This window comes from Peromyscus eremicus, chromosome 22 (assembly GCF_949786415.1).
Source record: "Peromyscus eremicus chromosome 22, PerEre_H2_v1, whole genome shotgun sequence".
NCBI lineage: Eukaryota > Metazoa > Chordata > Mammalia > Rodentia > Cricetidae > Peromyscus > Peromyscus eremicus.
In genome coordinates this window covers 22,917,355-22,942,924 of record NC_081437.1, presented here as the reverse complement: position 1 = coordinate 22,942,924, position 25,570 = coordinate 22,917,355, and the positions used below count along the sequence as shown (strand labels likewise).

General features: G+C 49.6%; 1 protein-coding gene across 1 annotated transcript; it reads left to right on the top strand.

Annotated features, from left to right (window-relative positions):
• The first annotated feature begins 1,680 nt into the window (after positions 1-1,680).
• Trim54 (tripartite motif containing 54) lies at positions 1,681-25,153 on the top strand. Its single transcript, XM_059248181.1, has 9 exons — positions 1,681-1,922; positions 19,033-19,205; positions 20,274-20,445; positions 22,140-22,235; positions 23,788-24,021; positions 24,279-24,301; positions 24,417-24,541; positions 24,650-24,742; positions 24,789-25,153. The coding sequence occupies exons 1-9, from the start codon at positions 1,755-1,757 to the stop codon at positions 25,151-25,153; spliced, it is 1,449 nt and encodes a 482-aa protein (XP_059104164.1). The 5' UTR covers positions 1,681-1,754.
• Positions 25,154-25,570: the final 417 nt, after the last annotated feature.

Sequence of the window (25,570 nt, the reverse complement as noted above, 5' to 3'; positions counted from 1 at the left end):
AGAAAAAGACCAATTACTATTGCTCACATCCGGGGTGAGGCTGACATGTGGAGTTGGGGGTCAAAGATGCCCAGTGGTGGTGACTTTGTCGGTTACCCTAAGATTTCTCTGCAGACTGGTTCGCTGGTGTTCCAAATTACTGCGGCATGTGGATTCTTTTTAGGCGCATCTGTTTCTCACAACTTTTTCCCTTTTTTATTTATTTGTGTTTGTGTGTGCATCTGCATGCATGTGTCTGTGTAAATGTTCTGCACATGTGTGCCTGTGGAGGCCGGAAGAGGGCACTGATTCCCTTGGAGTTGGGCTGACAGATGGTTGTGAGTGTTGGGATCTGAACTCCAGTCCCACCACTGGGATTTCTCCAGTCCACGCCTGTCTCAGTTTCTAACCAAATATAGCATCCTTGAAATGGCTTCACTAAGGTAGTCGTGGACCAGAATCACACACTCTCGTGTCCTAATCCTAAGGCAGGCCTGGGCCCGGCACAGCAGCCGCCTCTTGCCTCTTGCCTCTTCAGCTGCCCTCCTAGGATGACATAATGGGCTATCCAAGGGTGACATAGTTCAGTTAGTACAGAGCTTAGCACACACGAGACCCTGAGTTGACCCCCCAGCACCTCATAAACTTGGAATGGTGGTGTTCTCCCCTAATCCCAGCACGTTGGATGTACAGGCAAGAGCATCAGAGGAGTTCAAGGTCACCGTTGATGACAGTGAATTTGAGGCTAGCCTAGTGTACATGAGGGCCTGTCCTTAACAAGGGAGAGGGAGGTGTGTGGCTAGATTTCTCAGTAGGTACAGGCATTGACCAAGTCTAATGACCTGAGTTCGATTTCTGGAACCCACACACTGGAGAAAAAGACCTCTCAGTTGACCTGTGACCTCCACATGTGCCCCATATCATATCCACCCCCTGCTAAAGTCAATGTTTTTTTAAGGCTGAGCAAGAACAAATATGGGCCAGACATAAAGGACCAGAAGTTCTCTCTCTAGGGTCTGGTGTTCCACTTCTGAATCCTGCGTCTCTAGGAGGAGGGCCAGGGTCACTGCTAAGCCACAGAGGGAGAGACGACACTGTCTGTAGATCTGTCCAGACCTCCCCTCCCACCCTGAGCCACGTGTGTGTGGTGTCTCTCCCACACGCTAGTTTAGAGACTGTATCACTATCTGGAAGAAGGTCTCAAGCCAGAACACGAAGAGCAGGGTTCGCAGGGACCTTCCTAGTGACAAGTGAGCCCCACACCTTCGCTGACCCACCTTCCCCTGAAAGCAGTGACCCCCTGCTCTTCTTGCTCAAGAAAGCCACCAGTTCCTGAGTGAGTCAGGGTCACTCAGTCCGGGACAGCTGTGGCTCGCCTTACATGAGCTAAATCGGGAACTGGAATGTCACACAGATGCCCCTTGTCTCCCCACCCCCACAGTAATATTAATCTCTCCAGGGAGGAAGGGACAAACAGTACTGCCCGAGTGGACAAGAGGGTGGTTTGGGGGAACGAGAGAATTTCACAGGGGGAGCTCAAGTGTCTGGAGAGGGTTCTGAGCAAGGAGTGCAGACAGACGAGTCTGGAAAGAGCCAGGGGTGAGAGGAGCAGCGAGAGGAACCGACAGGAAGCATCACTCCTTCAAGAGAGCCATAGCAGGGATCCTAAGACTCCACAGACAGCCTGAAGTTCACGAGGAAGGAAGGGTGCAGGGGGCAGCGAGAGAAGGCCAGGAACAGGGCCACAGCCAAGGCCGGCACCAGAGCGCCGAGGGATGAACTTCACCGTGGGTTTCAAGCCGCTGCTAGGGGATGCACACAACATGGACAATCTGGAGAAGCAGCTCATCTGCCCCATCTGCCTGGAGATGTTCTCCAAGCCCGTGGTGATCCTGCCCTGCCAGCACAACCTGTGCCGCAAGTGCGCCAACGACGTCTTCCAGGTGGGTGGGCTCGGGGACCGGTGGGTTAGGTCGAGGAGTGGGCCGCTGTGGGGGAGCCCACGGTGGGAGGTGACTGGAGTGGCCGGAGAGCTGGGGTCGGAGGATCCCAGAGTAAGCGTGAGTCAGCAGTCGCCCTGAGGCTGGCGAGCACAGCCCGTGTCCACAGCAGCTAGGAAGTGTGATCCAAGGGGGACCGGCGGAAGCTGGCATGGAAGAGTGCTCTTGCCTGGGCTCGTGGGAGCTTGTACTAGGTTTTGTTGACTTGGAGGCTTTGATTTTTTTTTTTTTAGAAGAGATCAATGAAATATTGAGGAACTGGAAAAGGATAGGACCAGCAAGACAGTTAGTGAAGGCACTTGCTACCAAACCTGACAACCTAAATTTGATCCCCAAAACATAACATGGTGAAATAGGGGACTCCTGAAAGTTTACCTCTAGCCTCCACTTACACACACACCCCCTTTAAAATAATAACTGGGTATGGTGGTATGCACCTGTAATTCCAGCACTTGGGAGAACTGTCATTATTTTGTTTTGTTTTTGAGACAGTGTCTGTCTATGTAGTCCTGCCTGTCCTGGAGCTCACTATGTAGACCAGGCTGTCCTCGAATTCACAGAGATCCTCCTGCCTCTGCCTCCTGAGTGCTGGGATTAGAGAGACATCACTACTGTGCTTGGCGATCAATTGTCATCATTTTTAGGCTAAATGGTTTACAGAGTGAATTCTGCACCAACTTGGGCTACATAACAAGACTCTTTCTCAAACAGAAAACAAGAAAAACATCTAAAATTAAAAACTGATGCTGGGCGGTGTGGCGCACACCTTTAATTCCAGCACTCGGGAGGCAGAGCCAGGCGGATCTCTGTGAGTTCGAGGCCAGCCTGGTCTACAGAGCGAGATCCAGGACAGGCACCAAAACTACACAGAGAAACCCTGTCTCGAAAAAAACAACAAAAAATTGATGATAAACCCGTGAGAAGGCCTATGATGCCAACAGAGCTATGTGAGACAGAGCTCCTCTGTCCATGAGGGAGCTGGTTGGACACAACGGGCCAGGGAAGCAGGAATTCTCCCGTTTCACAGCTGTGAGCCTTCCGGACCTGGTAAAGAGGCCCATGGCCTGATATTCAGGAGACTGACAGAAAGCTGAAGCAAAATTGTGCTTCCCAAAAACGCCTGTGTATCTGTGCTCATGAGCCGAGTGCAGCTAAATGAAGTCACTGATACTATTCTGTCGACACATTTCAAAAATAAAAACAAAAGAGCTGGGCATGATGCATGGCTGCTGTCCCAGCCCTTGGGACGTGGTAGCAGGAGAATGAGTTTAGCGTTTAAGGCTGGCTTGGGTGATATGAGACCCTGTCTAACCAACTAAATAAAGCATGTCCCAGAAGTCTTTATATATTCATAGGCTCGCTTTCTTGCTGTATCATTCATAGAAGTTCAAGTAGGCTATAGTACTGGATCAGAGGTCAGGGTGAGTGAAGAGACAGGACACACGAGACCTCGCAGATGAAGTAAAACTGAATACATCAGAGCTGGCTGGCTTAGTGTATAAATCCGTGACAGGAGCATCAGGAATAAGATTCTGACCAGGAGCCAGGCTCTACGACAGGTCTGTGGTTGCAGCACCTGGGAGGAGCACCACAAACTAGAGGCTAGCCTGGTCTATGGAACCACAAACTAGAGGCTAGCCTGGTCTATGGAACCACAAATTAGAGGCTAGCCTGGTCTATGGAACAAATATACCAATATAGCCAGGGGCTATATATAGCAAGACCCTGTCTCAAAAAGAAAAAAAAAACAAAAAAACAAAAAAACAAGAAGTGTCCAAGGCTGGAGAGATGGCTCAGTGGCTAAGAGCACTTGTTACTCTCCCAAACAACTCGGGTTCAGTTCCAGCATCCACAAGGCAGCTCACGCCCGTCTGTAACTCTAGTTCCAGGAGATCTGGTGCTTCCTTCTGAACCCTCCCTGCATGGACACCATGCATGCATGCAGGCAAAATACATGCACATAAAATAAATCTTTAAAAAATTAAAAGAATTATTTCTATTTTTCACAGCCTACAAGGAAATGAGCAGAGATTTTCCACATCCCCTTTTCCCCCGTGGCTCTTGATGCTGTGGTTAATCCACGGCATTGTGTGTTAAACATGCATCCTACCATTGATCTACACCACAAAGCCCCAACACGAGCCATTTTTTAAAATATTTGTTTATTAATGTGTGTGTGTGAGCACACGTGTGTGCATACAGGTGCCCACAGAAGCCAGAAGAGGGTGTCAGATCCCCTGGAGCTGGAGCTGCAGTGTTTGTGAGGTGGGAGCTGAGGACCAAACTGTGCTGCTCTGAAAGAGCATATGTTCGAAAGGGCTGGGCTGTCTCTGCAGCCTTGACACAAGCCAGTTTTAGCTTCATTGAGAATGGGCTTTTAGGCTCCTCAGTGTAGCAGGCTTTCTCAGACCGCCTGCCCCAAATCATGACACAGATATTTATTAATTATAAATGCCTGGCCTTATCTTAGGCTTGCCCCACCAGCTCTTATAACTTAATTTAACCTGTTCCTCTTCATCTACATTTCGCCTTGGGGCTTCTTACCTTCTTTCCTTCTGTATGTCCTACTTTTCCTGCTGCTTCTATGTCTGGCTGGCTGGCAGCTGCCTAGCCGGCTAGCCCCGGGCATCTCCCTCGTTCTCTCTGGAGCCTAGATTCCTCCTACTTATTCTCTCTGCCCACCAGCCCCACCTATCCCTCTACTGTCTAGCTATTGGCCGTTCAGCTTTTTTTTTTTTTTTTTTTGGATTTTTCGAGACAGGGTTTCTCTGTGTAGCTTTGTGCCTTTCCTGGGACTCACTTGGTAGCCCAGGCTGGCCTCGAACTCACAGAGATCCGCCTGGCTCTGCCTCCCGAGTGCTGGGATTAAAGGCGTGTGCCACCACCGCCCGACTCTGTTCAGCTTTTTATTAGACCAATCAGGTGCCTTAGGCAGGCAAGGTGAAACAACACCTCTTACATAGTTAAACAAATGTAGCATAAACAAATGCAATACATCTTTACATAAAGTAATTTTCCACAACACCTTGAGACAGCTGTTTGAAGGCAATGAATGGGCTAAATTAGGCCATCATAGCACGTCTACGTTCCCTGTCTTCTGCTCCCTCCACTGAATAGCCAGCACCCCAAAATCTCTGCTGCCATTGTCCCCTTGAGTCCTCTTCAGATTTCCTTTTATTCTGGGTGTCCAAACCTGCCATTATTTGGCTGTAGAGACCCGGATTTCCCTGTCTAGGGGCCTAGACTGCATGTTGTCCTGATCCAGTCTCAAACCAACAAATAAAACCAAAAATTCTTGTCAGATGTGGTGGTACACTCCTGTAATCCTGGAAGCAGCAGGATTGTCATGAGTTTGAGGCCAGCCTGGGCTACACAGATAGTTCTGTGTGAGTGACTCTGCCTTCCCACCATCTTGGCTTTTCCTCTGTTCTGAAAGACTGACACCTTTTAGGCTGAAATATCCAGAAAGGACAGCTTTCCCATGTGTTTATACAGAAACATCTACTGCTTTCTTGTGTGTGTGTGTGTGTGTGTGTGTGTGTGTGTGTGTGTGTGTGTGTGTCCCTTCCTCCCCCCTCCCTCTCTCTGCACATGCCATGGCACATATGTGGAGTAGATTTTCTCCGTCCACTACCTGAACGTCAGGCTTGACAGGCAACTTTACCCACTGAGCCATCTCTGGCCCTGAGGCATCCCATTATTAGAACTCAAAAAGTCAAAGAAATGTTTGGAATGCTAAGGAAAGCATTTGGTAAAAAGTAGCCCAGGGGCCGAGTGTGGTGGCACATACCTTTAACCCCTACACTCAAAAGTCGGAGTCAGGTGGATCTCTCCTGAGTTTGAGGCCAGCCTAGTCTATACAGTGAGCTCCAGGCCAGCCAAGGCTATATAGTGAGGCCCTGTCTAAAAGACAAACAAATGGGAGAATGTTGATTTGTAAACAATAAGGTATGTAGCACAGAGACCCGGAATAGCCATATGGAGAGACTATACAGTGAGTGTGTGACCTTCCTTCTTCAAGGCAGAATTCTTGAAACTCAAGAATATACACCTCAGCCCAGAGAGACCTAGGAAGGTTTGGGGACAAACCCTGTGCAAAAGCAGATTCAGCGGCACACACCTGTGGGTGCAGCTCAGGAGGCTGAGATGAGTGGGCCACTTGAGCCCAGGAGTTTTGAGACTAGCCCAGGCTAGACTGCCGAGATCTTGTCTTAAAAAGTGAGAAGTGGGGGATGTTCTCAGTGCTTCCTGGTATTCACAGAGTTGACTCTCACACCTGTAATCCCATACTCAGGAGGTGGAGGCATCGTCAGTTTGAGGCTAGCCTGGGCTACAAGCGACCTTGTCTCAAAAACAAACAAGACCCAGGTCTGTGTAGATTACTTGAGAGGTAACATGACTGACCGGCAGGGCTCTGAGATGGTTCTGTAGGTCTGGTGCATATCCCTCCGCTCTCCTCAGGGACCAGAGTGGACAACTCAGTCCTCGATGCTTTATTTGGGAAGGCCTGGGGGAGGCTGACCCAGTTACCCAGCTGCACCCGTGTCTATACATCACAGCTCCTCCGTCTGAAAGATGAGCATACTTCGCTTTTCACACACTGCCTCCACATTTTGACAACTCCAGGCATAATCACAGTGTCTGTTTTCTAAGTATGGCGACGAGAATAGGACTTTTAGTTCCTCCATCTTCAAATCACTAAGGAAGAAAACCTTCAGAACATTGCCTAGAAAGTTAACAGTTATGAACACGACAACAGTGTACCACATTTAAATTTCTATGTGTACATTTTTTCCAAACACCTTAGAAGTTTATAGCATGAAAAAATGAATCTGCCACTAACTTCAGATTTCTAATTCCCTTTAACAAATACAAACGATTGCCAGCTTCCCTGAGAATCTTTCTAGAAATTTCCATGCTTAGGTACATGTTTGCACGGATAGACACACTTACACTTACAATAGACCAATCACCTTTGTTCAATTTTTTGTTTTTTTGAGACAGGGTTTCTCTGTGCAGCACTGGCTATCCAGGAACTAGCTCTGCAGACCAGGCTGGTCTCGAACTCAGAGGGATCCACCTGCCTCTGCCTCCCTAGTGCTGGGATTAAAGGCATGCGCCACCACTGCCCAGCTTTTTTTTTTTTTTTTAATTTGTTTCTTATTCACACACAGAAGATACAGTATATCTTCTGTTTTGTTATTGCTGTTATTTTAGCTTGTGTTATGTATTATTTTGGGTGGAGCACGTGTGTAGAAGTCAGAGGACAAGACTTCTTTATATTGTCAGTTCTCTCCTACCTTTACTCAGGTTCTGGGCTTCAAACTAGAGCTGCAAGGGTTATGAAGCAAACGTCTTTTCCCTCTGGTCCTGCTGGTTTCATTTTGAGACAAGGTCTTACTCTGTAGCCCAGGCTGACCTTGAATTCAAGATCCTCCTAACTTAGACTCCCAAGTGCCTAATCACAGGTGTGAGTCACCATACCCAGCTGCGTTTTCTGTTTCAAATACCATCATGGCGTCCATTGTTATGACCAGGCTGCAGTTTATTTAATCCACCTGCTAAAATGTTTATCTGCGTCCAGCAGTTGTCCAGTGTCTGCTGGGGGACTGTGGTTGTGCTGTTAGGCTGGGGCCACAGTTCAGGTGATAAAGTGCTCACTTGGCACACACAAAGCCCCAGGTTTAATCCCCAACACCACATGAAACACCTGTGGTGGTAGACATCCATAATCCCAACACACAGGAGAGTCAGAAGTTCAAGGTCATTTTCAGCCACACAGTGGTTTGGATGACAGCCTGGGCTACATGAGACACTTCTGTTTTGTTTCAAAGGAAACGATTGATCAAGATTAAGGATTGGAGAAAACTATAATCTAATCCTGACTCCCCCAACAGTTATCATTTCTGCCTGATTTATCGTTGTTGTGTTAGAATCTTACAGTAGCATTAGCTAGCCTGGTACTCACTATGTAGATGAAGCTGGTCTTGAACTCATGACACTTTTTCTGCCTCAGTTTCCCCATATTGAGATTACAGGTGTTTACATGATGCCCAGTTTATGCTGACAGGTTACTTGATTACTTTCAAGCCCTTGTCTCCCTATTATTTCACTTAGTTGCTGTTATAATTCTATTTAAAGCTCTAATCCTTTTTCTCTGATATGAAACAGAAAACTTCAAAATATGACATTAGGCCCCTCTAATCCCCCCCCTCCCCACACTTGCACCCACGCAGCTACCAAAAATTTGGAGGAGAGCAAAGCTGTTGGTGTGGGAATCTGACATAAACATCTTCCCATGTGTTTCTTTCTGTATTTGTAAACTCTATTCACGTCCAAGCTACTTTAAAGCCTTTAGTGTATTTTTGTATCTGCCTCCGCTTTGCTGTGGGCACTTGTTTCGGAGAAGCAACCTGTTGTCATTTAGTAGAAAACCAGAAGGTACTGGAAGGAGGTTGCTGGATGAGCCATCTTCTTGGAGGAAGTCCAGCCAGGGAGGGCCTTACAGAGGAACTGTCAAACTTGCAAGGCCTTCTGGACTGTGATGGAGAGCGCTCGCCTGCTGCGCATTGCAGAAACCAGGCATGGTGGTGGGTGGTTTGTGTCTGCAATCCCAGCACTTGAGAGGTGGAGGCAGGGGGATGAGAAATGTCACAAGTCACCCTTAGCTCGACAAAGTGAGTTCAAGGCCAGCCTGGGCTATGTCAGTCTGTGTGTGTGTGTGTCTCAGAGACAGAGGGAAGGAGAGAGAGAGGGAAAGAGAGAGGGGGAGAGAGAGGGAGAGGGAGAGAGAGAGAGGGAGAGAGAGGGAGAGGGAGGGAGGAAAAGAGGGAGGGAGAGAGGGGGAGGAGGAGACAGACAGACTTCTCTAATGAAAAGGAGTCTGGGAAAGACGGGTTTAGCACAGGCCTCCACTGAAAGTCCCAGCAGCCTGCTGTATTTTTGGTTTTTTGAGGCAGTGTTTTGCTTTGTATTTCTGGCTGGGCTTGCCTGCTATGTTCTATATAGCTGAGGCTGGTCTAGAACTCACTGCAATCCTCCTGCCTCAGCCTCCTAAGTGCTGTGCCTCAACCCCCGGCTGGACACCAGGGCTTTTCCAGCCCACCTTGACCAAGTCTCCTTTTGAGAACCTGATCTGTTAAAATGCTGAGTTGCAGTGACTTGCTTGGGTTTGGGATTTTAACTCCCCAGGGAACAGAACCCCCCACCCCTGAGGCCTCCCACCATTTCACTATTTTCTCACATCTTTAGATTAAAAGTGTGTGTTTGTGTGCGTGCACGCATGGCTGGTGTGTGCCCATGCATGCTCATACAGAGCACAGAGGTTGACATCAGATGTCTTCCGTCTGTGGCTCTCCAGCACTGGGGTTACATATCCAGTACCATGGCTATCTTTTACATGGGTGCCGAGGATCTGAACTCATGTCCTCGCACTTGAGCGGCAAGCTATTTATCTGGGGACTTAGCTCCTTAGTCCCAAGGGCTGTTTAAACTAATATGAACATCACTTGTCATTTTAATAATCTGCTTTCAAAAATTCAAAAAAAAAAAAAATAAGCTGGGCAGTGGTAGCCCACACATTTAATTCCAGCATTCAAGAGGGAGAGCCAGGTAGGATCTCTGAGTTCAAGGCCAGCCTGGTCTACAGAGTAAGTTCTAGGACAGCAGAGGATATACAAAGAGAAACTCTGTTTTGAACTCCCCACCAAATGTTTTTTAAAATGACTATGGATGATCCTCTCTCTCTCTCTCTCTCTCTCTCTCTCTCTCTCTCTCTCTCTCTCTCACACACACACACACACACACACACACACACACACTCATGTACCCCAGGCTAGCCTCAAACTTGCTATGTAGCTGAGTCTGGCTTTGAACTCTTCCTTCATCTCCCAAATTTGGATTACAAGTATGAGTCACCATGCTTGGTGTGGATGACCACTTTTAAGGCCTTCCTATTCTACTACCAGAGTCCTCACTCGACCCATTCCTCTCTGCCTCTCCGTCCCTGCTTCAACAGAGGGGCTTGTTTCCCAGCGGTCCCCAGGCTCTCCCAGCCAGCATTTTAGCTTGCAGTAAAACCTGGATTCTTCCGTAGCTGAGCCACTTTTCATCAGATGTCTTCTGCCCACTGTGTTCCTGTACTTCCTCCAGTGTGACTTAGGGTCTGGCTCACAAAACCCAAGGCCATCGGGTCAGGGGTGGTAGCCTCCAATGATGTGCCTCGCACCCAGGGCCTATGTCCCATATTAACGTTCCCTGGATAGCCAGGGCAGAGGACAAACACTGAGATACGTACACACGTGCCAGAGTGACCTCATTTACAGAGCCTCTCTAGATAGATCACAGAGGGACTAGAAGGCATCGTGCAGCCCTCTAGAGAGAGGTTCTGAGACCAAGTTCTGAGCATAGCTGCACCAAGTCTTAAAGCCTAGACTTGAACTCCCTTCACTTGTTCCATTCTTTGTCTGACGCGGGGTCTCCTGTGTTCCTGGATGGCCTTGAACACCATATATAGCGGAGGATGACCTTGAACATCTCATCCTCTTGCCTCCATCTCCCAAGGGCTGGTACAGGCACCCACCTGCCACCACACCACCACACCCAGTTCACACGATGCTGGAGACCAAACCCAGGGCCTTGCGCATGCTAGGCAGACACTGGCAACTGAGCTGTAGATGTAACCAACCTTCTTATTAAATAAGAAACACAGAACCAATGCAAAGAAGAAAGCTAAGAGGTCAGAGCTAAGAGCTAAAACCTTACCCTTCCTCCTGCGGTGGTCCTACCTCTCCAAACCAGAGCTACCCCTATGATAAAGTTCCTATTCTGCCTTCTCATTGGTTGTAAACCCAACCACATGACCGCCTCGCCACGGCCTGTCTGTATAGGCCTCCAGGTTTTCTATGATTGGTATTGAAATTAAAGGCATGTGTATCCAATACTGGCTGTATCCCTGAACACACAGAGACTTACCCAGCTCTGCCTACCAAGTGCTGGGATTACAAGTGTACACCACCACTGCCCTGCTTTCCTATGGCTTGCTAATAGCTCTGACCCCCGGGCAACTTTATTTATTAACATACAAATAACATTTTAATACAAATAAAATATCACCATACTGAGCCCCACCCCAGGCCATGTGCTCCATTCTTTTTGTTGTCTGTGGTGCTGAGGACGGAGCTTGCTAAGCATCACCAGTCTACCTCGGAGCTGCCCCTCCAACTCTGTTCATTTCCACCTTCACAGTATAAACAGAACAGTTACTTCATGCCCCACGGCTCTATGTTGTCATTTGCTTTACCATACAGATTAAGATCGCAAGTGTCTCCATCATGTTCATGTAGAACTTTATAATGGATTGGCATCTTCACAAACATGGTTCCGTAGAGTGGTGTCGTGGTTATCATACAGAGAAGAACACTGAGTACAGGTCACAGTCACACAAGAGACAGGACAGGGACATCCACCGAGGTGTTTCCTAGAGCGATGGAATTTCCTCCACACGTCGCATGCTTGGCACATAAAGTAGTGCTTTATGGGTCTGTCTCCAGGCACGACATTTAAGGGAAGAAAAAGACAGTCATGGTATATGACAGAGCCCATCAGCTTCCTGAAGTAACAGGGGAAACAGAAGAGTACATCTGGCTAACTGAATATTAATTAGGTGAAGAAGTCTTTAGCCCAGAATAGACATTGCCATCGTTTTGAAGACTTCTTAAGGTTTCCACCAATATCTAGAATCTAAAAATTCCTATTTGTGAGGAGAAAATTTAGGGGCCTACACTCAGGGCAGAGTAATTTCTTTTTTGTCCTATGGTTCCAACTATAAAGCCCATGAACCCTTCTGTCCTTGATCTTGGACAAAAGATCAAGAAGCAATTCATGTTTTTTGCTTTCATTTTTTGTTTGTTTTTGAGAGAGTCTCATCATGTACCCTTGCTTGGCTTGGAATTCACTATGTAGACCAGGTTGGCCTCAGACTCACAGAGATCCTCCTGCCTCTGACTCCAAAGTGCTGGGATTTACTGTTTGGGTTTTTTTGTTGTTTTTTGTTTTTGGTTTTTCGAGACAGGGTTTCTCTGTGTAGTTTTGGTGCCTGTCCTAGATCTGGCTTTGTAGACCAGGCTGGCCTTGAACTCAGAGATCCACCTGGCTCTGCCTCCTGAATGCTGGGATTTAAAGGCATGCACCACCACACTAGCTATGGTTCCATCTAAAATCAATGTTCTGTCAGGTGAGGTGGTCTACACTTTTGATCCCCAGCACAGGGGTGGCAGAGACAGGTGGATCTGTGAGCTTGAGGCCAGCCTGGTCTACAGAGTGAGTCTCAGGACAGCCTAGGTTACATAGAGACACCCCATCTCAAAATCACCAAAACAAACAAATCATGAGATCAGCAGAGGGTTTAATAACATGATGAGAAGTGATCCCAAGTGTAATGTGAATATGAAAACAGCTGATTGCTTTGGGTGAAGCCACAGGTGCTGTGTAAACTGCTGTGGTTTGTGGCATGCCTTCATTGTTAGGGGAGACGTTCAGTTCTGCTAGAGGTTAGTGAAAGGAAAGCTGCCATCATGTCCCATCTGAGTTCAGACTCCCTGAACTCTCCTCATGGCTCTTGCTGGGTCTGTGGCCCTCGGGTCAGTCCTCCTGTGCCGGAGACACGGCATCTTCCCAGGCACCCAAGCCTGCAGCCCCAGAATCTCCCCACCTTTCTCCTCTCCCCATGCCCGAGACACTGGTCAGTCCAAATCCCACCTCTCGGTCATGACTGTTTTCAGAATTGTGGCCACCAGCATCCCGTGACCTGGCATTGATTGTGGCACTTATGCTTTTAGCCTCTCCCTTCCATCTGTCTGTCCGTCCATGTTAACGCTGTAAGTTCAAATCTACTCCCCTGTCTACTCCCGGTTTAGAAACCCAGCCTACAAAATCGAGTTTAGATCCTCAGATTCAAAAGCCTTCTAGGATGAGACCCGCCTTTCCAGCTTCTCCCCGCCCCCGCCCCCGCCCCCGCCCCCGCCCCCGCCGCCGCCCCCGCCCCCGCCGCCGCCGCCCCCGCCGCCGCCGCCTCCCAATTTTAAATAAGCTGCCGCAGTCTCTCCCATCCCCAGAAGCAATCCTTCCTGGCTCCCTCTACCCTGACTCCCAGTCCTTCTCAAGTGGCAGCTTCAGTATCAGGCCCTGTAAACCGACAGTTCTCTACTGGCCTCCCAAACCTTTTCTTGGTTTTCTTTATCATGGCACTCTAGCGCCCCCTTTTGTTCCATTCCATCCATTTTTCCAAACTCCGGAGTTCTTGTAAGAACTTCGGAAATTATTATAAAGAAGTTGAGCGTGGTGGTGCACACCAGTAATCCCAGCACGTGGGAGCTGGAGGCAGGAGGATCAGAGTTCAGGGTCATCTTCAGCTACACACTGGAGTTTGAGGCCAGTCTGGGTTACTCAGTCTTTAAAAAAAAAAAAAGAAAAAAGAAAAAGGAAAACTAGTTGCTGTGGCACACACTTTTAACCTCAGAGAAAAAAGAAAGAAAAAGACGAGCAGGCAGTGGTGGTGGCGCACATCTTTCATCCCAGCACTCTGGAAGCAGAGGCAGGTGGATCTCTGTGAGTTCGAGGCCAGCCTGGTCTACGGAGTGAGTTCCAGGACAGCCAGGGCTACACAGAGAAACCCTGTCTGGGGGGGGGGGGCATAGAGACAGAGGGAGGAAGGGAAAGAAGGAAGGAAGGGGGAGGGAGGGAGAGAGAGAGAGAGGGAAGAGACAGAGGGCGGGGGAGAGAAAAAGGCAGGAAGTGCTGTCACCCAGATTGCATTGATGTTGCCTGGGGAACGCTGCTGGGATTACAAGCTTGTGGGTTTTAAACTCAGGTCCTCATGCTTGTGAGACAAGCATTTTACCAACTGGATTATCTCAGAGCATGCACATACACCCCTTTTTTAGGTCTCTTATAGTCCAGGCTGACCTTGAACTCCTGATCCTCCTGCCTCACAAGTCAGGTGTGCGGCAACACGCCCAGGTTTCTCTCCTGTCTTTACAAAAAGCTCTTGAGGATTAGATTAGATTCAACATCTGGGAAGCCTATAGTGCCTGTACTTGACCACAACAGGCCCTCAAAACCTAGGTAGAATGCCAACAGTGAGTCTCCTGTGTTTGAGTGTCAAGAAGAGGAAGAGCACTGGGGGAGGGGGGTCGTAGCAAACTTTTTTGTTGGCTGCCTCTGGACCACAGCTGCTCTGTGCTCTCAGGAGACACTTCCTAGAAGGTTTTCCTTCAGTGATGCCAGTCTCTTCCTAATCATCGCTAATTTCTTAGCTCCAGCTGACCAGCATCGAGTACCCCAGCAAAACAAGTTTTACTTTAGTAGTTCTGGTATCTTGTTAATCACAGCTGATTCTTCAGCCCCAGTTCACCAGAACCACAGGATCGTAATTCAAAATAACAAAAGGCCCCGGTAAAGTCTTTAAACTTCCCTCTGAAACTTCACAAGCCAGGCCTCCATCCTCGGCCCTGCTCTCAACATTCTCATCTTCCAAGTTCCCTCAGAACATCCCACTGAGCTCTTAACACTCAAAGGTTCTTTTAGTCCAAAGTTTCAAAGTCCTTCCATAATCCTCCCCAAAACATGGTCAGGTCTGTCACAGCAATACCCCACTGTGCTGGTACCAACTTGTCTTAGTTAGGGTTTCTATTGCTGCAACAAAACACCATGACCAAAAAGCAAGTTGGGGAGGAAAGGGTTTATTTGGCTCACAATTCCCTATTACTCACTGTTCATCACTGAAGGAAGCTGGGACAGGAACTCAAGCAGGGCAGGAACCTGAAGGCAGGAGCTGGTGCAGAGGCCATGGAGGGTGCTGCTTACTGGCTTGTTCCTCATGGCTTACTCAGCCTGCTTTCTTATAGAACCCAGGACCAGCAGCCCAGGTTGGCACCACCCACCATGGGCTGGGCCCTCCCCCATTGATCACTAAATGAGAAAATGCCTGACAGCTGGATCTCAAGGAGGCATTTCCTCAGCTGAGGCTCCTTCCTCTGATGGCTCTAGCTTGTGTCAAGTTGACACACAAAACCAGCCAGCACAACTGACCCCTTGTCAACTTGACACACAAACACATCACTATGAAGCCACGACCCTTCCTTTCTTATTCATCCCCAAGATCTTAAAAAAAACTTTAGAAGTCCCACAGCCATTACACATTCAAACACATTAAAATTTCAGTTCCTTTAAAGTCAATCTCTTTAAAAATCCAAAGTCTTTTAAAATTCAAGGTTCTCCACTGTGGGCTCCAGTAAAATACTTTCTTACTTTAAGAGGGAGAGAAATTAGGGCCCAAGAGGAATCAAAGCAAAACAAAATTCCAACCGTCCAATGTCTGGGATTCACTCATGATCTTCTGGGCTCCTCCAAGGGGCTTGGGTCGCTTCTCCAGCTCTGCCCTCTGCAGCACACACAGCTTGTCTTCTAGGCACCTAGATGACACGGGCAGGGCTCCACTCCACTGCTGCTGCTGTTCTTGGTGGTCATCCCCTGTACTAGCATCTCCAAAATGCTGGGGTCCCTTCCTGCAGCTGAGCTACACTTCACCAATAGCCTCTCATAGGCTCTCTTCATGGGGCCACGCCTCAACTTTTTTGCATGACCCCTGCAGTCCTGGGCCTTCAATGGCCACTGAGGCTTGCACAGTCACCAGGAGGGACAAAGGCTACCATTTGTCTTTGCTGTGAGCTGGGAGGCCCCTCTCCCCACTTCAAGCATTTACTGAACATGTTTTTGTCTTAGTTAGGGTTTTTTCTTGCTATGAAGAGACACCATGACCACAGCAACTCTTACAAAGGAAAACCTTTAATTGTGTGGCTTACAGTTCAGAGGTTCAGTCCATTATCATCATGATGGGACACCGTGGCATGCAGGCAGACATGGTGCTGGAGAGGTAGCTGAGAGTTCTTGATCCATAGGCAACAGGAAGTGAACTGAACTAGGCATAGGAGACCTCAAAGCCCGCCCACACAGTGATGCACTTCCTCCAACAAGGCCACACCCACTTCAACATGGCCACACCCACTTCAATAAGGCCACACCTCCTAATAGTGCCACTCCCTATGAGCTTTTGGGGGCCAGTTACATTCAAACCACCCCACGTGTCATGATTGCCAGCTTTAGTCAAGCGAGTTAACACCCTCCAGAATGCACAGGCTTAGAACTCTCTCACTACCTCCTAGCCTAAATATTAGTAGGTTGTTGAGCAGGGGGGAGAAAACAACTCTCACCTAAAAGGGAATATGAGACAGTTTATTCTGGAACCAAATATGAGTGATGATGCTTGGGAACACAGATGCAGGTCATCCCAATATGTTCCAACATGGTAGGAGTTTCCAGAAGGCTTTCATTATTTAAAAAAAAAAATGATTTGAGCCGGGCGGTGGTGGCACACGCCTTTAATCCCAGCACTCGGGAGGCAGAGCCAGGTGCATCTCTGTGAGTTCGAGGCCAGCCTGGGCTACCAAGTGAGTTCCAGGACAGGCGCAAAGCTACACAGAGAAACCTGTCTCGAAAAACCAAAAAAAAAAAAAGATTTGATGATATTCTTATTTAGTGTGTGTGTGCATGCTCAGTGTGGTGGTCAGAGGTCGAACTTGTAGGAGCTGGTTTTCCTCCCATCATATTGGTCTAGCAGCTAGAACTCCGGTCATCGTGCGAGCCGTCTCTCTGGTCCACATGAAGTGCTTACAGTAGCAGAGCAAAGGAAGTCATACATCAAAAGCACTTATTAAAATACCTTAGCGGAGGCCGGGCGGTGCTTTAGTCCCAGCACTCAGGAGGCAGAGGGAGGTGGATCTCTGTGAGTTGGAGGCCAGCCTGGGCTACACAGTGAGTTCCAGGACAGACAGAGCTACATAGTTAGATAATGTTTCAAAAAAAAATTTTTTTTTTTAATAAAAAGAAATCTTAGTGGAAACATCAGGTAAGGTGGTTACAGTCAAGCTGTGAAATCTCTGTCACAGGCTTCGGGTATCTTCAGATGACATTTTTAATTTGGGGAGGTAGTGGAAGCTGGTGGTATGTCTGGACAATTCAGAAGGGACTTGCCTAGGAGCCAAGGGATGGATGCTAGGCTAAACACACAGGTGAATAATGCACAGCTATCAAGAGAACTAAAACCAGCCAAGATAATTCGGGGGCAGACCTGCAGCATTGCAGCATCCCAGCTCTCCACAGTCATGGAAGTTCACAGCCTGTTAATCAGCCTTGTAGATTCTTTAACAGTTGTGGCTCTCGCCACCCCCCCAACTTCAGATCATGTCTGCATTCAATCACACCTTGTACACTTTCCCGAAACCTGACAGTGTTCAGAAAACCCTGAGAGGAAGTCTAGGGAGAACAGACTTCAAGCCCAGCCATTCCAGTTTTGTGATTCTCAAGAAATCCCAAGAAAAACTGTCTTTACGACAATGCTCTGCCTACTCCCACCAGCCAAGCTGTTGGTCTCAGTAGGGCCATGCTTCCTGCCTGGCCACCAGAGGAAAAAATGCGACTCGGATTTGTGTGCTCTGAATGTGATGGACTATTACCTTTACCCCCAAGGGTCCCTCCAATCCCATCTTCCAGTTGGCATAGGAGAATCCCTTGGAGCTCACCTGTAGGAAAGACTCACAAATATGCAGTCACTGGTGACTACTGTCCCCATTGTTTTTGTTTGTTTGGTTTTGGTTTTTCGAGACAGGGTTTCTCTGTGTAGCTTTGTGCCTTTTCTGGAACTCGCTTGGTAGACCAGGCTGGCCTTGAACTCACAGAAATCCACCTGCCTCTGCCTCCCGAGTGCTGGGATTAAAGGCGTGTGTCACCACCACTGCCTGGCCCTTTCCCCTTCTTTTCTTTTCTTTTTTAGACAAGGCCTCATGTATCCCGGGCTGGCTTCAAACTCCCTGTGTAGCTGAGCATGGCTCAAGCTTCCGATGGATCAGATCCCCCTGCCTCTACCTCCCAAGTGTGCCACTCTGCCCTGTTTGTGTGGTGTTGGGGATCAAACCTAGACCAGCCCAACCAACTGAGCCACACCCCATCCCCTGGTTGTGATTTCTCTGTCCCACTGTTCAGCGCTTGGTGTGTGTGCCTCTGCCCGGGACTAGGCCCAGTATATTCTCCCAGCATTTGAGAGGCAGAGGCAGGTAGATAGATGTTCAAGGCCAGTTTTGTCCTTGCAGAGTATTTGAGACCAGTCTGGACCCTGGAGAGAGAGAGAGAGAGAGAGAGAGAGAGAGAGAGAGAGAGAGAGAGAGAGAGAGAAGACGGCAATGGGGGAAGTACACCTATAATCCCAGCACTTGGGAGGTTGAGGCAGGAGGATCAGAAATTCAAGGTCATCCTCCATTACACGTGGAGTGTGAGACAAACTTACATGATCTTGCCAAACACGTATGCACACACAGGCACAAACACACAACAACGACAACAACAAACCCACAAAAAACCATCTTACATGTGGCGCATAAGGGTCCGCGCTGGAGGACACTGGCTATACCGCCAGTCCCCGGCCTGTGCCAGCGTTCCTGCCAAAGCTCCATGCTGGACCCCGCCGAGGACCAATACTGATCAGGCTTTGGCCAAAGTGAGACTCTGCATGCGGCACACTCAGGGAGCTGGGTCGGGGATGAGGCAGGGGACCATCTTAGTCATTCGTCAGGCTGCTGTCTGGGGACACCAGATGCAGAGAAGAGCGAGCGTCCCCTCCTTACCACTCTGGTGGCCAGTCCACCACTTGCCTTCCCTGATGCCTCCCTATTCTGTTTTCCGGGCAGGAGAGATGGCGCAGAGGTTAAAAACACTGGCTGCTCTTCCAGAGCTCCTGAGTTCAGTTCCCAGCACCCACCCACATGGTGGCTCACAACCATCTGTAATGAGATCTGGCGCCCTCTTCTGGCCTGTAGGGATACATGCAAACAGAACACTGTATACATAATAAATAAATAAATCTTAAAAAAAAAAAATCCCCACGCCCCCGCCAAAAAAAAGAAAAAAAAAATTTCTGTTGTCTTGTTACCTGTCCGCGCAGGCCTCTAACCCCCTGTGGCAATCCCGGGGCTCCACAACCGTGTCGTCGGGAGGTCGCTTCCGCTGCCCGTCTTGCAGGCATGAGGTTGTCCTGGACCGGCATGGGGTCTACGGCCTGCAGAGAAACCTGCTAGTGGAGAACATTATTGACATCTACAAGCAGGAGTCCTCCCGGTGAGATGCCCGGCTGCCGGCCTCTCTGGAGGGAAGAGCCTGCACCATCAGGGCTAGAGGGGTCGTCTTAATCAGGGATACCGTTGCTGTGATGAAACACCGTGACCAGAAACAAGGTTTATTAGGCTTGCGCTTCCACATCATAGTCTCTTACTGAAGGAAGTCAGGGCAGGAACTCACACAGGGCAGGAACCTGGAGGCAGGAGCTGATGCAGAGGCCATGGAGGCGAGCTGCTTACTGGCTTGCTCCACATGGCTTGCTCAGCCTGCCTTCTTATAGAACCCAGGACCACCAGTTCAGGGGTGGCACCACCCACCATGGGCTGGGCCCTCCCCTATCAATCACTAATTAAGAAAATGCCCTACAGGCTTGCGTACAGCCCCATTTTATGAAAACATTTTATTTAAAAAAAATTTTTTTTAAATCTTATTTAATTAACATTTTTATTTGTTTTACATACTAACCACAGTTTCCCCTCCCTCCTCTCCTCCTGTTCCCTCTCCCACCCCCCATTTACTCCCCATCTCTGACTCTCATCTATCCCCCTTCCCCATCCACTCCTCCTCCGGCTCCATTCAGGAAGGGGCAGGCATCCATGCTTGAACAAAGCATGGACAGACATCGAATTTAGGTAGGACCAAGCTCCGCTGGACTACCTTACCCAGCTGTTACGCAGGGAAACGTGAGGTTCCCTCCTTGCAGATGACTTTAGCTCAGATCAGGTTGACATAAAATTATCCATTATGGGGGGGGGGGGGCACACAATGGGGAAAGGAGTGGACCCAGGGAGGAGGGGATTGGCCTCCTCCCCAGGGAGGCCTGGCTTTGCTTCTGAAGCCAGTGTTCATTCTTATTCCTTCCTCCTGGTCTGCGACCAAAGTCCACCCCAGTGTCCTTGACCTCATCAGCTCCCAACTTCCAGTCCTGTGGGACAGCTTTGCCCCGTGGAGTGGTCCCGTCTTCCCTGGAGCATCCCTTCTTCCCGAAAGTGAGAACACGGTGTAAGTTGCTCACCACTAGTCACAGCCTGGCTCCTTGACTGCTGCTACCTTGTCCATGGTCCTCAGGCCACTGCACTCCAAGGCCGAACAGCACCTCATGTGTGAGGAACACGAGGATGAGAAGATCAACATCTACTGCCTGAGCTGCGAGGTGCCCACCTGCTCTCTCTGCAAGGTCTTCGGTGCCCACAAGGACTGTGAGGTGGCCCCTCTGCCCACCATTTACAAACGCCAGAAGGTATCTCGCCGGGGAGGGATTCGGGAAGGGGATTGAGGGTAGGCAGTTCTCACTCAACTTAGGTAAGGTGTAGCAGATCAGGGCCAAAGCCCCGGGTCCTTCTTGACTCCGCACACAACCTTGGGGAAGTTACCTGACCTCTCTGTCCCGGACTCTCCTCACCTGTCGGACAAGGTGAGGATGGTGGCTGCTGTCACCATAGTAACAGACAAGGCATGGCGGCAGCAGCTTCACTACAGACGGCTGGGTACCCTCGAGGGTCTTCAGTCACACAGATAGCTTCTCCATACGCTGCCATTTTAAGATTAGATTGGTTGGGACGTGAGAAGAAAGGGGGGATCCTGGGAGGGGTGAGGAGGACAGGGTCAGAGAGCCTCTGCAAACAGATTAGATACCATTTCTCTGACGACCAGTGGCAGCTGGCTAGAGGGGGCGGCTATACCACAAAACCTGCGGAAGGTGTGTGGGTAGGGGTGCGTCTAAGACTCCCAAACCTCGGCTCATGTTGGAATCCCAGGATATTAAAGCAGGCAATGGTGTCACCTGACTTTTGACAGAAACAAACTCAAATTCTAAGCCGGAGGAAAATCCCTTCAATGTAGTCCCTTAGGCTGACCTTTGATTAATATCAACGGAACAGTCATCCACAGCTGAAGATGTACAGAGACATGTACTCCATGGGTGCAGTTAGCAGGAACAATTACCGTTTAGATCCTTGGGGAATTCAGATGTTGGAATTATTGAAGGATAGAGGCTCACTGTGTACAAAATGTTTTTAGAAGATGGGGTGATGCTAGGCATGGCTGAGCACTCTTCAGTTTCTAGCACGCAGGCTCCTGAGGCAGGAGGATCTCTAGTATGAGGCCAGCCTAGGCTACATAAGGAGTTCCAAGCCAGCCTAGGCTACATAAGGAGACCCTGTTTTAAAGAAAAACAGAGATGAAATAAAACAATAAAAGTAGGATTGGAGATATAGTACACTTGCCTAGCACAAGACCCTGGGTAGATTCTCAGGACTGAAAACATGAAAAATGGCCATGCAACAGTCTGCTGTGGTGGTGTACACTGTCATCTCAGCTGCTAGGGAGTCTGGGGCTGGAGGGTAACAAGTTCAAAGCCAGTTTAGACAATACAGAAAGGCCCAATCCAAGAAAAACCAAACCAAAACCAGACTGAGAAACAGATTCGACAAAGAACCAAGCAGAGCTTTTAGAAATTAATAACTGTTGAAAAAACCGTCAAGTGATGGATTTCTCAGAAGAAACAATTACACAGAAGAGTGCCGACAGCCAACAGACCCAGAATGCACCGGGGAGAGGGAGGTTGAGGCTGGGAAGGTCTAACATAAGTCCTGCTTGACTCCCAGAATCACAATAGAAGGAAGCAATGCTGTCTGAATGGGTAGCCCTAAGGATTTTCCAGAATCCACGGAAGACTATACTACTGATAAATCACCCATGCCGAGTCTGGTGCATAGTGGGTGATTAGAGAACATCATTTCCCTTCACATTTGGGGGTGGGGGACTCCCAGAATCTACAGGATGTGTTCCCATACTTTTTGAATTATCCCAAGCCTTCTAGATCTTTGTAGATGTCCCTGAATGGGTGAGGCGGGGACAGTCCCGGTGGGATAAGAGGGAATCGGCTGCAGTCTGGGGCTTCCAGCTCTAACAGCTAGCCCCTGTGTGTGACAGAGCGAGCTGAGCGATGGCATCGCCATGCTGGTGGCAGGCAATGACCGTGTGCAAGCTGTGATCACGCAGATGGAGGAGGTGTGCCAGACCATTGAGGTGAGCGTGGGCTGGGAGGACAAAGGGACAGAATAGTCAATAGTCTGTCTGGAGACTCTGATTTCCAAAGAGAACTGTTTCTCTTTGACCTCTGGTCAGACTGCCCAGAAAGTTTCTGGACTCTAGATCATGGTGGGTTGTTTTTAGCCAGGTTGCTCCCGGCACTCACCAGCTCTGCAATGTTGGTCAAGCTGCTTGAATCTTCTCTGCTTTGGTTTTGTTTGTTTTTTGACTATATAAAACAGTGATGAGCAGAGGGGTGGAGGTAGGATAATCCAAGCTCCAGGCCAGCCTAGGCAATTTATGGAGAGCCCATCTCTAAATAAACTAAATAAATAAATAAGCAAGCAGAGACAATCATGCCAGCACTCTGGAGGCTGAGGCAGGAGGATTTCTCATTTAAGGCCCATTTGACCCATCTCAAAAATAAATGAGTGGGGCTGGAGAGATGGCCCAGAGGTTAAGAGAAGGTACTGCTATTTCGGAGGACCAGAGTACAGTTCCCAGCACCCACACTGCCTGGCTCAAACTGCCTGTAACTCCAGCTCCTGAGGAATTCACTTTCTCCGACCTCCATGGGCACCCACACACCAAGTACATATACCTAATGGAAAATAATACAAATAAAATTGTGGAAATAGCCAGGCGGTGTTGGCGCATGCCTTTAATCCCAGCACTCAAGAGGCAGAGCCAGGCAGATCTCTGTGAGTTCGAGGCCAGCCTGATGTACAGAGCGATATCCAGGACAGGCACCAAAAAACTACACAGATAAACCCTGTCTCAAAAACAAACAAAATTGTGGAAATAAATAAGCAAAATTTAAAAATTAAGAGATAAAATAGGCTGGGAGGTGAGAGTAATCAGACAACATTATATATATATATATATATATATATATATATATATATATATATATGAAATTGTCAATGAATACATTTAATTAAAAATTATGTGATAAATAATTATGTGCCCTAATTATATAGTAAACTAAATATATTTGGATATTGAGACTATTTCCAGTCAATTAATTTTAGAAGTTTAGATTTATGGTTTTATTTTCAATTATGTGTATTTGTGTGTGTCTGTGCGTGGGCATGTGCACGTGAATGCTAGTGCCCACGGAGGCCAGAGGAGCTTGCTGGATCCCTTGGGGTTACAGGGGTGAATACAGGAACAGAAACCAGGACCTCTTCAAGGACAGGACACACTAGCAAGGGAGCAAGCTCTCCAGCTCTCTAACCAAGGTCTATATTTTGAAATAAGGGTTAATTTCATATCAGAGAAAAAAATTAAAAATATAAAACTCAAATAATGTAAAGCCAAGCCAAGCCAGGACCAGCAACATACATAGCTCCCAGAAAGAAGCAACTTCGAAATATGTTGTTACCATTGTTAATTGAAAAGATCTGAGCTGAAATCTGTGCCCCTAACTCAAGGTGTGACCCTCGTTATACTTACCTTCTTGGCTCCCCTTGAGTTCTGTTTAAAGGGGGAGAGGGAGCCCTGGGGATGCTCAGCCACGACCTCCTTCAGACTTGCTCTGACCTTTCAGGACAACAGCCGCAGGCAGAAGCAACTGTTAAACCAGAGGTTCGAGACCCTGTGCGCGGTGCTGGAGGAGCGCAAGGGCGAGCTGCTGCAAGCGCTGGCCCGGGAGCAGGAGGAGAAGCTGCAGCGTGTGCGGGGCCTCATCCGTCAGTACGGAGACCACCTGGAGGTTTCCTCTAAGCTGGTGGAGTCCGCCATCCAGTCCATGGAGGAGCCGCAGATGGCTCTCTACCTCCAGGTGGGCGGAGAGGGAGGGCGGCAGGGGCCCAGGGTGGCGGGAATCAGGGCCCGGGGAGTCAAGTCTTACCTGCGGTCATTTCTTGTCACCACGACCTGGGAAAAGTCACCCTTCTACCCCGGCGCGCGCTCTCTCTCTCTCCTTAACGAATTGGGATATACGCCCCCACCTACCCCGCAGGACTGGTGAGAATCAGAAACGGGGCTTTGCCGGGGCTGGCCCAGCGCTCACCTCCGCCCCCCTTTTCTCCCCTGCAGCAGGCCAAGGAGCTGATCAACAAGTGAGTGGTCTGCGCGGTGGGAAAGGAAGGGACCCCGTGGATTCTTTCCTTCTGATCTGGGGATGGGCTTGGGGGAGCGGAGGAGTCCCCCCGCTGAGCCCCGTGGCCGTCACAGGGTCGGGGCGATGTCGAAGGTGGAGCTGGCTGGACGGCCGGAGCCAGGCTATGAGAGCATGGAGCAATTCTCCGTGAGCGTGGAGCACGTGGCCGAGATGCTGCGGACCATCGACTTCCAGCCGGGTGAGGGAGCCGAGGGAGGGGCTGTTCAGACCCGCGGAAAGGGTATGAGGGGGGTGCTCCAGCCAGAGGAGCAAGGGCTCCACATCACCAGGCCTGCCTTCCCCCTAGGCGCCGCAGGGGATGAAGAGGATGACGAGGTGGCTTTGGACGGGGACGAGAGCAATGCAGGGCTGGAAGAGGAGCGGCTGGACGGGCCAGAAGGTGAGAGTAGGACTAGAAGTGAGGATGGTTGGCCGGTCTTGGGCAGATTGCCTTTCCCGGCGGCCCCAGGACTTGCTGGTAGCCCCCACTCCCCAAGTGTCACTCAGCCCCAAAGCGCGCCCCCTAGCGCGCGCGGAGAAGCGCACTCTCTTCCCACGGTCGGTTCCGCACGGGCTTTGGGGACTACGGTGGGTCCCCAGCTGCCTGGGTAAAGCTGGCCGTCGGGGACTGGGGGGCTTGTTCTTCTGGAGCACCCGCCCACCGAGCTGTCTTTCCCGGGAACAGGCCTGCACTGACCAGAGCCTGATCCAGAGCGCGCGCCTGCAGCGGGAGGCAAGGGAGCTGAGGATCTGCTCGGCGACCACCGCGCCACCCAGCTCGGCGTCCCGCCCCCGGGAAGGGTCTCAATAAAGGACTCTTGCGTCCCACGTCCCTCGGCTCCTTTCGCGGCCCCCTCCTAGTCTCGGCTGTAGAATCAACCTCGCCACCATCCTGCGCTTTCGCAACCCGAGATCGTTTGAAGGGGAGGAGGTGAAATAATAACCCCCTCGTGGGCAACTCCTTTACATCAGAGGTGGACCCCTGAGCCCGAGACCTCCGAAAGGTGTCCGGGGTGGGATCTCAGGACCTCTGAGTTCCGGGATTTGGACGTGCTTGGGGAGGGGCGATGAGCCCCCAGGGACTTAACTGACAGCCTTCCCCTCCCACCCCACTTAGCATGCTTGTGTCTCCTACTGGTCTGGGGAGCCCCACTCCCCCCAAATTTCCCACCCTTCTGTAGTTTCCGGTGCGCCCCTCCACCCCCACGACAAAAGATAGAGGCTAAGC